Source organism: Falco punctatus (assembly GCF_963210335.1).
Source record: "Falco punctatus genome assembly, chromosome: 13".
In the NCBI taxonomy this organism is placed as follows: domain Eukaryota; kingdom Metazoa; phylum Chordata; class Aves; order Falconiformes; family Falconidae; genus Falco; species Falco punctatus.
Window position 1 is genome coordinate 26,361,872 of NC_137593.1, and position 15,077 is coordinate 26,376,948.

General features: G+C 44.3%; 1 protein-coding gene across 6 annotated transcripts in view; it reads right to left on the minus strand.

The window, feature by feature from the left end:
• The window catches only part of MYO7B (myosin VIIB), a 58,679-nt gene that overhangs the window by 19,766 nt on the left and 23,836 nt on the right, over positions 1-15,077 (minus strand). For all 6 annotated transcript variants that reach the window (XM_080409697.1, XM_080409694.1, XM_080409695.1 and 3 more), the window contains 14 exons: positions 14,159-14,296; positions 13,052-13,204; positions 12,435-12,533; positions 11,785-11,879; positions 10,163-10,247; positions 8,897-9,115; positions 7,450-7,626; positions 6,359-6,568; positions 5,289-5,456; positions 4,933-5,013; positions 4,243-4,370; positions 2,600-2,726; positions 1,237-1,356; positions 272-445 (listed from right to left, as the gene is read on the minus strand). In XM_080409697.1, coding sequence (XP_080265823.1) covers positions 272-445; positions 1,237-1,356; positions 2,600-2,726; positions 4,243-4,370; positions 4,933-5,013; positions 5,289-5,456; positions 6,359-6,568; positions 7,450-7,626; positions 8,897-9,115; positions 10,163-10,247; positions 11,785-11,879; positions 12,435-12,533; positions 13,052-13,204; positions 14,159-14,296 — 1,974 coding nt within the window. The remainder of the gene's footprint in view (positions 1-271; positions 446-1,236; positions 1,357-2,599; positions 2,727-4,242; positions 4,371-4,932; positions 5,014-5,288; positions 5,457-6,358; positions 6,569-7,449; positions 7,627-8,896; positions 9,116-10,162; positions 10,248-11,784; positions 11,880-12,434; positions 12,534-13,051; positions 13,205-14,158; positions 14,297-15,077) is intronic.

The following is a 15,077-nucleotide window of genomic DNA, read 5'->3' on the forward strand; positions in this document are numbered from 1 at the left end:
AGGACCTGGGCTTCCGGTGCTGCAGGATAGGGGCTGCATCAGCAGCACTGTAACACAGACCAAGAGAGTGATGTGCAGCAGTGCAATGAAAGGCAGAATGGGATTATCAGGTGCTGAGATTCAGGTAGGATTCAGAGCTGGTTTGGTTTGAGCATAGAACTGGTACAGGGGTGCTTCCAGAAGCCAGAGGGAGTCCTCAGTGAGGCTGGGTAGGCAGCAGCAACTGCACAGAAAGAGAAGGGAGCTTTCCTTCTATTTTTCTACACTTTACCTTATCAAACACAGCAATGTAGAGCGAAAAACCAAACATGTCCTTCAGTTTGGTTTTATCTGCTATGAACTGACAGATCTCTTTGGCAATGGAAGCAGAGTCTGCAGGGACAGTGATGCTTTGGCCATTCATCAGGGTGACGTTAAACATAATGGGTTTCTTCTGCTTCGTTGCCTGTAAGTCAGAGTTAAATGAGAGACATGAATTCTGGGAAAACCTTACTTTTCTGTGAAGAATGAAGACATTTAGGTTTAAGATCTCCACACACTGTACACCCTAGTCAACAATCTTTAAGTGAATCTCTGACACCCACACAGTTTCTTCAAAGCATGGTGAGTCTTAAATATAAATTACACCCCAGGAGCAGCACTGGACTCAAGTTCTCTCCTCCCCACAGCTCAGGGGAGCTGATTATCACATAACAGTGTGGACTGACGAACTTTTTTTATAAGCCTTATTTGGCCTGATGACTTTTGGGTGCAGCCTGACATGCATCAGTAGAGGGATGGCGTGCAGCAAGTACTTCACCCAGGGAGATGTGTGATAGGCAATAGGGTCGCACAAATTTAGGAAGGAATTGAACTGAAGTTTTCACTTGAAGTGGGTATGCGTGTGCCTTCTAACTGCTAGGGTGATATTTGAAGGAACCGGGGGTGGGGTGGGGGGGCAATATAACTCTATCATACACACTTCCTCCCTCCATTTTAAAAGCATAAGCCCTGCACAGTTCTTTCCACAAATTATAGTAAGAGCTTTAACTTAAATCCTCCACTGGATTTAGGTTAATGGTAGCCAGAAGAGGTGCATCTGAGAAGCTGCCCAGACCAAGGCACCTGGTCTTCAATCCCCTTGTGCAATTGATTTGCATGATTGGAGTTGGGAAGATCTGTTAGCACAGGTTAGTAAATGCAATCCAGTATAAAATGACACAGATTGATACAATCAAGCAAAAAGGGAGTTGCTACCTGAAGTTCCAGCCAGCTCGGAGGTTCAGTCCGTGCCCCGTTGACATAGGTACGTCTCAGACGTTCAGCACAATATGGTGCATAGCCTGTGGGCCCATGGTGGATGAAATTCAACAGGTACTATATGCACAGAGCATAAGAAAGAATTAGGAAACAGTAATCCTCATAAAACATTAGAAACCTCCTGCAGTTGATCTACTGGATTAGAGTGACCAGTTAGCTTACAGTTCACTAGAAAGTATTAAAGGTTAGGGTTGGCATTAGTGTTTTGAAAAAGGAGGTTTGAGACACCAAGTTTTCATTCATTCTGCAAGAAGAAGACTTGTGTCAGTCTATTCACTATGTTTAACTACACGATAAATATTAGACAGTGGAGACTTCATTCTTACAATTAGGTTAGGGCAAGTGTTAGTGATTCCAACTGAAGAGCCTGAACTCTTTTGACATTCTGTATGAACAAAAGTGCTGGGAAGAGGGCTAATTGCAGGTTAGGACTGGTGATGATGGTTACTTTTAGTTTTACTAAGTTCTCTAGCAATATCAATAGTTGAAGTCCATGATTAAGGATTAAGATTGGACATCCAGAAGAGGAGGAGTGCATGAACTGAGCTTTTGGAGTTTGTACGGCTCTGATATCTTCAATGACATGGTGTAAGCATGGCCTTGTACTGACATACTCGTATTTAGAGCAAGCATGAGCCAGTCACCTGGTTATTTTAATGATTAAGAATATTCCTAGAGATAGAGTATGATCATGTCTTTCATGAATTCTGCGTGGTTCACAGTCTTTGGATGAAGATTGATGTCAAAATATGTCTATGGCTTGTGTCTGGTTTGTTCCGAGTAGTGTCCATTTAGCAGCATTTATGATTAAGTTAATCGTTTGAGCTAGGGCATAAATAAAGCCAGGCTGAAGAGTCAGGCTTATCTATGGATTCTGTTTGTCGCTAAGACCTAGGAGGAAGACTGATGTCAAATTGGAACCACAGGCTGTTGGGGTTTCTTTCCTGTCATGAAGTGGATTTATCATCCCTTTAAATATGGAAATTAATGAATGATTAATAATGAAAAAGCCCAGATCTCTATTGGATTTTGTAGGGCTTGGAGATGTAAGCTAAGAACTGGTAAAATATGGGGGTGAGGGTGGGGTGATTTTATACTGCCCCCCTGAGTTATTTGATCTACTTTATTTTTAAATTCCCAGGTAAGCATATGAGATGAGATAGTTTCTGCTAAAATCACAGCACCACCTGCTATGGCAGCCAAACAGTTTATGTGGTTCTCTATATTAAAACATGAACACGCACAAGAAACCAGATCAGCTGAGGCATTTAAGCTGCTGTAGGAAAGGTTAGTAGCGTACCTTCACAAATGTGTCTGAAGGAGGAAAGCAACCAAGGCAAAGTGACAGAAGGATCCAGCCTCGAGCATAGCTGCTCCTGTTGCTGTTCTCAGTGAGTTGTTTGCAAATCTGGCAATAAATCTCATCTCTGTAATAAAACATGGGAAAGCAACAGATAATGATTCACTGTCTTTGGCTAAGTTTCCACTGCAAGCTTGGCATGATTGCAGCATGATTATTTTTGGCAGGAAAAGGCTCAAGGTATATTTAGCGCCCTTTACCACCCCCTGTTACTCAAGCAGTTCAAGTGCAATTCCCACGCTGGATTACCTCCTGTGACAAGCAGGGGAACTGTGCAGGGACAATAACTGCCAGATCATCCAGTGTGAAATGGCACTGCTGCCCCCCACACGTGAAACTTGCTTTAAGCTCTCTACAGTATGTGGCTTGTATCTCATGGCTCTTGTCTGTCTGCTCATATGTGGGCTTTGGGATAAGGATAGGGGGACACCCTGATTAATTTTATACTTTCAGTAAACTTGGAGTGAGTCTTTGCACAGGATTAATTTTATACTTTCAGTAAACTTGGAGTGAGTCTTTGCACAGGAATGGAGGCAAAGGTGCTTCAGACTGAGCTGCTGAAAATGCAAGTTGCCTGCAGCAAGGACATATGGGGAACAGATGCAAAAATCTGCATACAAACAGAACTGCTATTTTAAGATTGTCTTAAATATTCTGGACTTGGAACACGCATTTGGCAAGTCTGATGTGGGAGGACACAAGGTGGATGAGTTTTTTGTTCCCAGATAGGACATATGATGAAACACAGACCAAGGGAGTAGACGCTTAGCCTGTGGCTATTACGATAGCTTGACGTAAGATTTTTGCCAGCTGAAGATGTGCTTCAGGGAGCATCCTGACTGAAACAAACCAACTATGCAGAGAGGAATGCAGCCCGTGGCTGTGGTCAAGGCCTGTGCCTATGGGCTGTTACAGAATAGTGTTGCATAAGTTAAAATGGGCTAAAAAGGAGGAGAGAATCCTCAGGGTCAGGTCAGAACAAACCAGCTTCTGTCTGCTTTTCACACCATGTTTGGCCTAAGGTCCAGCCTCATGCTGCTTGTGAGCAGGATTTCTTCTTTTAGTGAGCCAGGCCTTCAACCATTTGATCTGGGGACATTGCTTGAGGGCTCAACAAGAGGCTAATTGGGAAACAGGTTAGGAACACCTCTTACACACCTAGTGTACACCAGTTCCGTATTTCTTACTCTTCTGAGTGTTTCTTCTCCCCCATACCAGGGCTGCGTTCCACCGCCAGGTGCTGCTGGGTTACAGCGCTGAGCTCTGCCCCACTGCGTGTGTGTGGGGTGCTCAGAAAGCCATACTTGGAGGCAGCTGACAAACTACAGCATGAGGATACCACAAAAGGCAGTAGGGGAGTCATTCTCGGTCCCCTCTGATAAAGGGGAACCACCCTCCGAAGAGGTGTGTGGCCTGCAGTCTCAGTTCTGTGTGACTGCCTTGGGCTTTCAGACAGGAATCTCCAGAGAGAAGTGTGAGACATTGCCAGAATCTGGAAAATGTCTGGAACTGTGGAAAGGGGATGCTGAATGTCCTTGTTCTAATGGGTGCCTGGTCCTAGAAAGGAGGTACAAATTTCCTACCTGATGGCAGGACGCAGGATTGCGTTGCCAATAATGAAGTGCACTTTTTCTAGGTTGGACATCGGTCTCTCAGAGATCGAGCTGTCCTCTTGGAAAGCCTCTTCTCCATTTTTCAGTTGGTCTGTCACCTGAAAGAAACCAAGCAGAACCCCAGAGTGCTCTAGAAACCTCCCCTCTTGCCAGGCAGCTCCCCCAGAAGTGAGAGACATTCCTGCTCAATCTTTCTGGCTCAGTGCAGGAGCAGTTAGGAACAGGCCATATTTCCCCTCCTCCCTCTCTCAAGCTAACTCATAAATGCTGTGTTCCAGCAGGATTCCTGGCCAGGAGAACTTTCTTATACTGTCCTGTACAGCCCTAAGGACACGGTGGTTCTCAGCCTTCTCAGGGCTTTGGGCAAACTGTTCTGTAACACCAACAATTCTCAGTAATAACTTCTTCCCTGTGTTCAGGCATCACTCTGCAGCAGGAACGGATGGAAGTAATCTGCCAGAGCGTGAATGACAGCATTGTACACGGAGATCATTTCAAAAGAACAGTGCACCAGGTACCCCATACGCAGGGCTGTGCTGGCTTGGCAGGGGAACAAGTTCCCAGCTGGGAGGCTGCTGTCACATAACATCTGTCAGAAGGTAAAGATAAAAGGTTCCAGGCAAGAAGACTTAGGGGAAGCAATTTATTTCCACCTCTTACCTTCCCCGTCAACTTGGATGATCGCTTGAGCTTCAGGGAAGAGATCCCTTTTGAAATCCTGTTATCCTTTCTGCTTTCTCTCTGCAACACACATTACCATTATAGGAAATCAGTTTAATGCACAGCAAGAATGATTCATTAAGGACAGGAAGATACTCAAATGGAGATGTTTTTGTCTTGTTCCGTCCTGCCAGAAGGAGCTGCAGTGCCTTTTCAGGACTGACAGAGGTCCCTTGCACTTCTGCATTTCATGTGCAGTAGCATGAAAGGGTTCCTTTGCTTTTCGCACTCTTGGGAGAACAGCACAGAAACCAAGGAAAGCACATGAAAATACAGACATAGCCTGCTCCTCTCACCATATTTGGGCTGTCGTTCCTGAACTGGACCTGGTTTTTCCTGCCAATTGTGTCATATATCTGTGTCATCACGGAGCCGCTCTTGATGGTGGCATTCTTGGCAAACATGGCTGGCTCTGGCAGGTCCCCCATGAACCTCAGGATGAAAACCCACACAACTAGAGAAGCCTGTAGGGGCAGAAAGCACAGTCAGACACTGCCAGGAGAACCAATGGTCTCATGTCAATTCTGCCTGTTTAGATAAGAGCATCTTCTTCCTGTACCCAATCCAAGTTGTTAAAATTCCTGTCCCCTCCTGCCATTTACACCAGGAGTTTACTTTCACATCAAACAACATGAGAGCAACATTCACAATGCTCTCATGCTAGGGTGCAGCTCTAGTGTGAATGCCAGATTTGCTCTGTGATTGCTGAGCCTCCACCACTCCCTTTAGTGGCACCGTGCAGGTGTGTTGTGGCTGGAGCAAGGCGGAGAAACTTTGGCTGAATCACACTCTGCATTTACCTGCCTGCACAGGTAAGCAGTGGAGTAAACTTCCAGGAACTCTCACACCCAGAACTAGAAAGCCAAGTAACAGCGAAGTTTTTGCAGCATGGGACCCTCCATTCTGCAAGGCTGCTTAGTACCAGGAAAAAATCCCCTCCTTGGTTCCCCTGTGGTTCAACAGAACTGGAGGCCTGGGTCTCCCCCTGTCCTAACTCAAAGGACCAGCTGCCCTAACAAGACCGTAGAGAAGGGTCAGTTCTGATGCTTCTCTCCAGTCCGTTTTTGCCCTCAGAGGGTATCTGGAGAAGTCAAAACAAACCTCAGAGTTCTCTCTTTAGGCAGACTGAAGGTGACCCAAGATCACGTGTTGGGCAGGTTGTCTGTGTGAAGTGTTTGCCTGCAAAGTGCCAAAAAATGCTGGTGGGAACTCCTACTTTCATACAAGTGCTTAGGACTATCTGCTTGGCTCTGAAGTCTCTGGTTCCCAGGGCTGTGCCAGAGGCAGGGGAACGCAAGGATGTGGGGAGCTGTAGAAGTTGGGGCTGTAGAGAGAACAGGTTCAATAACAAGAAGGAGCAAGATACCAGGACGTTGTCCTTGTCATCATGGTAGAGTAGTGGGTGACGCAGCTGCTTCCGGATATGTGTATGTGTAGAAGACCCCTGGAAATAAGTAGCTGCAAACTTTGGGAAGGTGTACTCTTCCAAACCATCTGCTTCCTCTTCTAGCTTCACACTCATGGGAACCATGTCCAGGTCCACCTCGTCCAGCTTGTTAGGCTTTGTTTCCAAGTCCTGTGCAGAACATGAGGAAGAAACATGTTTTCTTTCCCTGTACTCTGATAGTCTTATTGTATGGTTTGGGGGTTTTTTCTTTTTGTTTTTTTGTTTGTTTGTTTGTTTGTTTGGTTGGTTGGTTTTTTTGGTTTAGTTTGGGTTTTTTGTTGTGGGTTTGGTTTTGGTTGGTTTTTTGGTTTGGTTTGGTTTTTGGGTTTTTTTTGCCATAGGTCCTCCAGAATTTGGCTTTCCAGCTAACCCCAAAGCCATTTTCAGCTGCTACCAACAGATCATTGGGACTCAGAGCTTGTCCTTCTGAAATGCATCAATTCCATATGACCTTCCTGTCTTGGTCTTCAGCAAGAACATTGCTGATGGAAAACCAAGGTGTTACCTCATTGCTCATATCCTGCACTAACTCAGGATAAATAACCATAAAAATAACTATTTTATTCTGCCTACCTCTCCCTACCCTATTCCATCCTCCACAGCTGTCAGGACCAGTAGATCTCAAATTTTGCTTTTAAGAACATGAGATAACTTGGGTCATGAAATTCCAGCTTGTTTCAGCCAGAAGATCACTGAGAGCACTGTCAGCAGAACACGTGGTTGATGCCAAAATGCAGAGAATGGCATTATTTGGTCAGGGTCTGCTGGGCCAAAGAAACAAACATGCAGTGGCTTTTGAAGACACTTAGTCCCTGAACTGCATGCGACCAAAAACTTTTAGGAACTGACCTGCAAGCAGATCCCAAAGAGACTGTCTGGATGACTAATTTAGGTGATTCTTTCACTGCACAGATGTTCCTTAAACAGAATTGACCACTGATGGAATTCCAACAGTCAGTAGACTTACACAAGGGATGAACACGGCCCATTACCAGTCTGTAGCTCTGTACCTCAAACCCCAGAGGAGCCTGTCCTTCTTGGCCTCCGATCATAGCAGGTAAAAACCCAAAAATTTTGTCCACCATTTCTTGGTCGCTGATAACGTCATGATTTGTTGGTTTATTGGCAAGAGCTTTCCTCCTTTGTCTTGCTTCTGCCTCGTCTCTCTCCAGAGTAGTCAGGTGTTCCTTTAAACATAGAAGCTGGTTAGGCATGACTTGAACATCGTTCTGCTAGAATGAATGGGTGTGAGGATGAAACACTATTACAAAGGTGTTATGGCAGTGAGGTCCAGCTCTGCTAGTGCAGTGTTGGAATGTGAAGTCAAATGGTTCTTGTGCTAGGCAGTCACAAAGACCTAGCCCATCAGTGGCAGGGCCTTGCTTATGGGTAACGTGCAATTTTTCAAGAACTTTATCAACAAGAGATAATATAGGAAAACCACAGAATTCCTAACAGCAGAAACCCCCACATTATTTAAAAAGGTTTTTCGACAGGGGGCTGTAAAGAGTATTGTGCGTGTTTGGCTAAAGTGCCAGCTCATACTGCAAACAGAAATGTGCACATGTTTGCCTTGACCCATTTCTAAAGCATTGTAACAAGTAAGTTTACAACTATGTCTGACCTTTGAGGAAGTCTGCAAATATATGCTGGGTAAGCTCCCTTATCAGCCAAGGAACACAGCATTCAACATTCCTCCACCAACATATCTACCTTTTGTAATCTCATAGCCTCTTCCCTTGCTTTCACTGGTCCAAGGACTTGGATCAGATGTTCCTCTCCTTCCAAGTGGATATTCCTGCCTTCCAGCTTGCATTTGTTTTGTGAACAGGACCATTCTGTGACTCTTTCCACAACTACTGAGACAACCCCCTTCTACCATCAACAAGCTGTCCACACCAGGACTTTACCCCAACAGGGACTCAGGTCTAGATTAGGCATTTTAGGGAACAAGCCACAGGCAGAAATCTGCAAACCGGCTTCATCCTGTTTGTACAGCATTAGTAGAGAAAGGAAATCACAGAAAGGCCTCCTATGTGCTATGGACTGCCAAGGTAGTAAGTACAGGATTTTCTCTGGCAGTGCATACCAAGACACACTGCATTAGGATCCATTCAGGATCCCTAAGTGACAGTATCAGGCCTCGCCGTAGAAACTGAGCGTCTCTTGCAGGAGTGACAGATATGCATGCACACCTTATCTTTTCTCCTGCCTTCTGTCAAAAACATTTCAGCTCTGTCAGTGAAGTTTTGATCCATGATAATGAACACAGCAAATGTAAACAAGATCAGTCTGCTTAAAACTCTGCTTTCGTACTTGACAAAAGCTCAAAATAAGATGTCGAAAAATAAACATCCACATCCAGTGCTATACTATGGCAACACTTGCCAGTCATTACATCTCTATCAGAATTTCACAGAAAGAACATGTTCACAAGGTATCTGTGAGCATACATACCTCCCTCTTCATCCTCTGGTAGATTCGGCGAGCAAACATGCCCCTTGCATATGCTTGTATAACACATGCAGCTTTCTTCTGCTCTGCTATCTTTTGACGCATTAGATAACCACGGCACATGGCTTGAAGCCTGATGATATGAGCTCGGGTTGCTTCATACTGTTTAGCAAGCTGCCGGCTCCGGTACAGGGCCTGCAGGCGCCCAAAACCCAGCATAACCTGTGGGAGGTGAAGAAAAAAGAAGTGAGTATGGTTCAAAACCATTAAGACTGGGAGTAAGTTGGGAGGAGTTGAAGATGACAAAATTCAGTAACTGGATAAAGACACTGGAAGGGGCTAATTCGATACTGTCCTTTATGCTTTATTTTCTGCCAGTAATAGGCTTTTAAAACTAGTTTAGATAGAGTTCTTTTGGGGCTCTGTTCCAGGGAGTGGCTCCAGGATGTGACAATGATAGCCAGGGTTTATTACAAGGGAAGGAAGAGAGCAGAAATGAAGCCAAGTGAATGGAAAAAAAAAAGGCACATCCTTGGAGAGATGGGTGTGCCAGTCCCAAGAAAAGCAGCAGAGGAGGATGGGGCAGAGTGCAAGACAACAGTCTGGCTCTTCAGACAGGAATTGCATCACTGATGCAGAACAGAAAATGTTTCTCACTGAAAGTGGCAGTTTCTCCTCCTGCCCCTTATGAATGTGATGCCTAGGATATATGAATAATAATCCCTGCCACATGAACACACAATAGGTGAGTGGCCCCAATATGGCGTAGCTTTCCTCACCCAGAAAACCCACCATCTATAGAAGAACAGCCAATATCTTTAATAATGTGAGATTGATATAATGATTTGTCTGGTAATTTTTTTTACAGATTCCCAGTTTTCCTGTAGCAGTTGCTCATACCATGGTGGTGATGCACAAACGCTAGCCTTGGATTCCTGACTAGAAGAAGTGTGGGATCACTCATATGTCAGGTCACCAGAGTCAGGCCTGCCAGAGGTTAGTTGGGTTACTATTTCACTAGAAAGCAGAAATGTCACAGGTTCAGCAAGCCCTGAGAGGTCCCAGAGCCCTCCTTGGACCTTACACCCTTCTTTACACCCTACCATCTTGCCTCTCCTCCCTTCAGTTCTAAATAACTTCATTCCTAATACTCAGTCTGGCAGGGCAGTGTATATAAACACACATACACAAATATACATATGTGAGTGTGTGCATATATATATATTAAGAAAAAAAAAAAAAAAAGTTGTATATACATCTGCATCTTACCGTTCTGAAATCCTTCCGGCAGCAGTACCCTCGCCAGGCTGCCTGAATGGCCACAGCAGACCTCCTCTGCTTCAGAAACTGCTTCCTAAGCAGACAGACAGGGGAGGTGACAAACAACAGGTTATTTCTGCTGCTTTTTATAATAGTAAAGAATAAGGTGGTAGGTTTTCCTTTTATGGGATGTCTACAGTCTGATCTCAGCCTTGTTTGCTGTCTGGGAACGCTAGAGCCAGGAAAGCTATTGTTAAATAGCTCAATTATGACAGCTTTTTGGGGAAAGCTTGAAGCTCAGTGAGGCTGTTCTTCCTACTTCTGAGCAGCCCCCCAAAAGTATTATGTTGCAGCAGAAAGATTAGTCTGGCCAGATACTTTTGTACCGTATGCTTCGAAATTACACTCACTCAAACATTTTGTCTGCTTACATGTTCTCCATGTTGATGGAAAGGCCAGAAAGGCTGTTTTGCCTGATCTTTTCTGCAAATAAGGGCCTTAGGAGGGTTTACCTTGGCTCATGCTATTCTCTAAGTGAAGCAGCACCATGAATCAGTTGAGCTCACAAAGTGTTTTCCTATTTGCCTTGCTATGCATTTGCTAGTAGAAAGGATATATAAGTATCAGTAATCCACCTGGATACATCTGATCTGACTTGGCCCTTAATGCTACAAAAATAATCATAGCAACCGCAGACCAAATTCACTGCGGTGGTAGGAGAGCTCTGTAAGAACTGAAAAGTCCCTCGTATCAAGCCTGAACAAGTTAACCCCCCCATCTGATGATCACTTGCTCCCCAGTGACCTAACTGCCAGGAGCAGGAGCCCATCCCAGCAAGATGAACTTCCCACGGTAAAAGCTGTCAGAAGTGGCATATGGCTCTGAAGGTTTGAAAACAAAAGCAAGGTGAGGCTTTCAGAGAGAGGTGGTGTTCAATAGCAGGCAGAGTTTGAAAAAAAGGGGGAAGTTCTGGGGCATTTGTATCATGGTTTTTTAATTCTTGCTTCTCTACTGTTGGGAATATTTCTTTAAAAACCCAAGATTCAGTCCTATATCATGGTTCTGGTTGGAGGATACAAGATTAGTAAGTACAAATCATGATGTAAAGCATTTAATGAGGACAAACATTTACTTGACAGTGACTAAATTTCACTTCTGAAGATATTTCAAACTAAACCAGACAAAATGCAAGAACTGTGAATGTTTGGCAAAGAGAAGGACTAGTTAGTTTTATCTGATTCTTCTGTATGTCTTGTATCAAAGCAGCATCCTAAATCAGAGAGTTCTTGTAGCTCTGAGGGCACAGATTCCATGGGGATTTCCTGCTTTCCAGATGCCTATTGTTTACTAGAAATATTAAATGCAAATCCTCCTTTCATCACTTCCTCTTCATATAAGCTGCATGTGCCACAGCCCTGCATTTTGGGAAGCATAATGAAAATACACTGAGCCAGAACAAATCTTTGTGCAAAATCTGCATAGACACATTGTGTGCTGTTGACGAGCACTGAATGTAGGGCTGGTGAAAGGTATGGATCGACACATTTCGTCCCCCCAAATGTGTCACAGAGTGTGTTAAATTGCACCACAAAGATTACTGCTACAAACTTCCCTTCTGTGAGATCACTGACCTGTCCTTCAATCCTCTCATCACCTTCTGGATAAGAAGAACCTTATCTGTGAGTATATTTTGGCGTTGCAGCTCCAATACTGTATCATGATGATCCTGTTAAAAGAAGTGAGGATATGCCAGCTGAGCAGACACCCCCGACAACTTCTGCAAACTGGACACATGGTCTGAAAGAGGTCCCAGATCAGTATGATGGAGTTCAAGCTGTGATTAAAGTGCATTTATGGAACTGCAGTAGGGAAAGTGCACACCACCTGACCACACCATGCCTGGCTATAGCCATAAACAAGCAGAGAATCTGCCTCAGTAAGACTGGTTTTACCTGGGGGTATGCTATGGGCAAGGAGGTCTCCTGCAACAGCGTGCTGTTATCCAGTTCTTTTTTATGCTCAGGGCTTGAGCAGAGACCAATACATAGTACTGTGCTGTTTCAGCTGCAACACTGGAGCACAGGAACAGGATCAGCCGCTCCTATACCAAGCTGTTAAATTATTTGGCCTTCAGGAGCAAAGATCCAGACTCAGATTAAAGACAGAGTTTGTAAGAGAACCCAGTCCTTCTGGGTCACCACTCTTGCACAAGCAAGTCAAGCTGTACTGTGAAGCACCCATTTTTTTCAGGAGGAGACAATAAACTGTCCTTTTTACTTACTTTAAGGAAAATCTTGGTTTTTCCAGCTTGCCAGCTTTCATTCTTTCCCAGAACTGCTTCAGAGATGCTGATACAGCTCTGTCGAGCATCATTCTTCAACTGATACACAAAAGCATCATGTTAGGGCTTGGTTGTGAAACACAGCAGCTGTACTAGGTAAGATCTATTGCCCTGCATTTCAAAGGATGAAAAACAGAAAGAGCTGAGGTCTTACCGACCTCTGGGCTGACAGTATAATGAATGAAAGTGGTTCAGCTGAAATAGTCAAGAAAAGGAGGAATGTGACTGCATGGCCAAACCTTCCAGAGTTCAAATGTGAGGAGGATGTTAAAGACCTCAGAAGTGTGTGATTTAGAGAAAAGAAATATCTGAGGGCAATTGGGATGTCACCCTGCCTGGGATGTCTGTGTGGAGCTGGTCAAGGCAGCCAGATTTAAAAGTGCCTCTACCACTTCAGCTAAGGTTCAAGTGAGGATATATGTATTTAGCTATGGTTACTGTGATGACAGCTCTCTCAACTGTGCCAGCAATAATCTAAGAACTTTCTACTGTGAGAAAGACTAAAGCCCCAAAAGGAAAAGTTGGATTAGCCTTAACCCAAGTTCTTGCTTACGCACCTGTTCTCGAAGAGACCATGGCAGGAGAACTCTGTACCTCTCAAAGAACTCCTCAAAGCTGTAGCGAACTGGGTAGCCAGCTTTCCTGATCTGAATGGTCTCCATCATCCCTGAATATCGCAGCTGTTTGATACACAGCTCCCGGTCGAACAACTGAAAGGGGAAGCAGACAAGGAGGAGACTTAGCACTGAAAGAAGCTACACACGTAGCATTCCTTCAAACATATCTATTAACCTCCAACCTCAGGGTGCCTGCAAAATGGCCTACTATGCTTTTTTAAATTGCACTTCTTATTTCTTTAATACACAAATTAATTCATTACAGGCATAAACAAGTCACCCCAAAGGGCCTTCAAATTTGCGTTTATCAGCAGTAGAAACAGTCCATTAACTTCAGCCTGGCTTCAGCAAGCATTTTCAATTCTAGAACTGCAATTTCAGATGAACAATGATCTGATCATATAGTTTTGCAGGTGTGAATAACTGCAGTAGCAACTTAGGCCCTGTGGGCATAGCCATGCAAAGCACAGCATGCGTGTGGCTAGGTTCTTGTCATGCAGACTAAAAATAGGCTCACTAAACCACACACAGTGCTTTAAAAATTAACTTACTTGATCAACAGTATACAAGGTTTTAATGTAGAAGTGGCTCATGATCTCACGAGTTCCTGGCAAGTCTCTTAATGACACAGTCCTCCTGTAGTGTCAATTTAAGCCACATCACCCCTCTCTCAAACACCAACAGCTCTCCTATTCTCTTTCAGGCTGTTTCATAGTATGATCATTGTTGGATCCTAATGTTTTTCGTTTTTCCCCTTGTTGAGGGACTAGAAACTCCCCAGTTCTGTCTTTACAGGAAAGGCTTCTACAGCTCCTCTCAGGAACACACCTATCTGCTTTTTTGCCATCTATTACTCTATGATGCTTTTTAAACATGTTTTCATAAATTAACAATGCCATACCCTATCAGTCTTTTTATTGCACTAATAGCCTGTACTTCAGCTCTTCTTGGCTGAAGTACAGATATAAAATGCTATAACAGCAACTGACAGCTTTTGCTCATTAAAAAGTTTACTGAAGACAAGCCCTCATATTGTTAAAACATTACCAGTGGTTTCTTGTAGTCATTTGGCTTGATGCAGCGGATGAAATATGGCTGGCACTGTTCAAGGATTTTCATTAGTTTTTCCAAGGATTGCTTGAACTGTCCTCCCAGAGTAGAGAGCCGTTTGGTGGTATCCAAGCCCTAGGAAGAGTAAGCACATGCTGGCTGCTACAGCATTCACTGTAAGAGGGCCAATTAATAATTCTTTGTAATTTTGTACAATGTAACAGTATCATACAACTGCCAGAAAAAAAAAAAACACAACCAAACCCTACATGGAAGCTAAATCAGCCACCTGCATCTTATTAATTTGGGTTTATTCTTGGGGAAAAAAACCCACTGAACCCTTTCACCTACTTGGGCACCAAGTTCTGGCAGTGGGGGTGGCTGTGATGATGGAATTTCCACCCACACGAGCCCACCCAGGCCCATCTTTTCCAGCCAAGGCTGAGTTTAGCGTATGGCCTGGGTGCCAAGCTGTTATGCATGGGGGTGTGCCTGAAAGCTTGGTGAGCCACAGCCGCTCCCAGAGCAGTAATAACCTCCAGGCCAGACGTTTTGCTGCCATCTCATAGCTAACTATGGATGCTAAAGATCCAGAGCAGCTCATTCCTTACTGATAAGGATGACTGATCACCTTGCTCATTAGTACTACAGTAAGCAGCGAAAAGGCAACTTTTGCTGGAAGATAAGGTAAGAGCTACTCCATATACGGCTGCATATAAAGTGCTTTGTATCTCACTGCTCCTGGGTTGAATTTTGCTCGCAGTTGCCATACTGTAACCCAGAGGAATTGCACTTGGCTGCAGTTAGCTTTCCCAGCTTCGCTGATATTCCCACCTATGTCTTTTTCACACAGATCATCACAACAGGCCTAAGCTTCTACCTCCTAGTATCTTTAAAGGGTACATTAAATTACGGT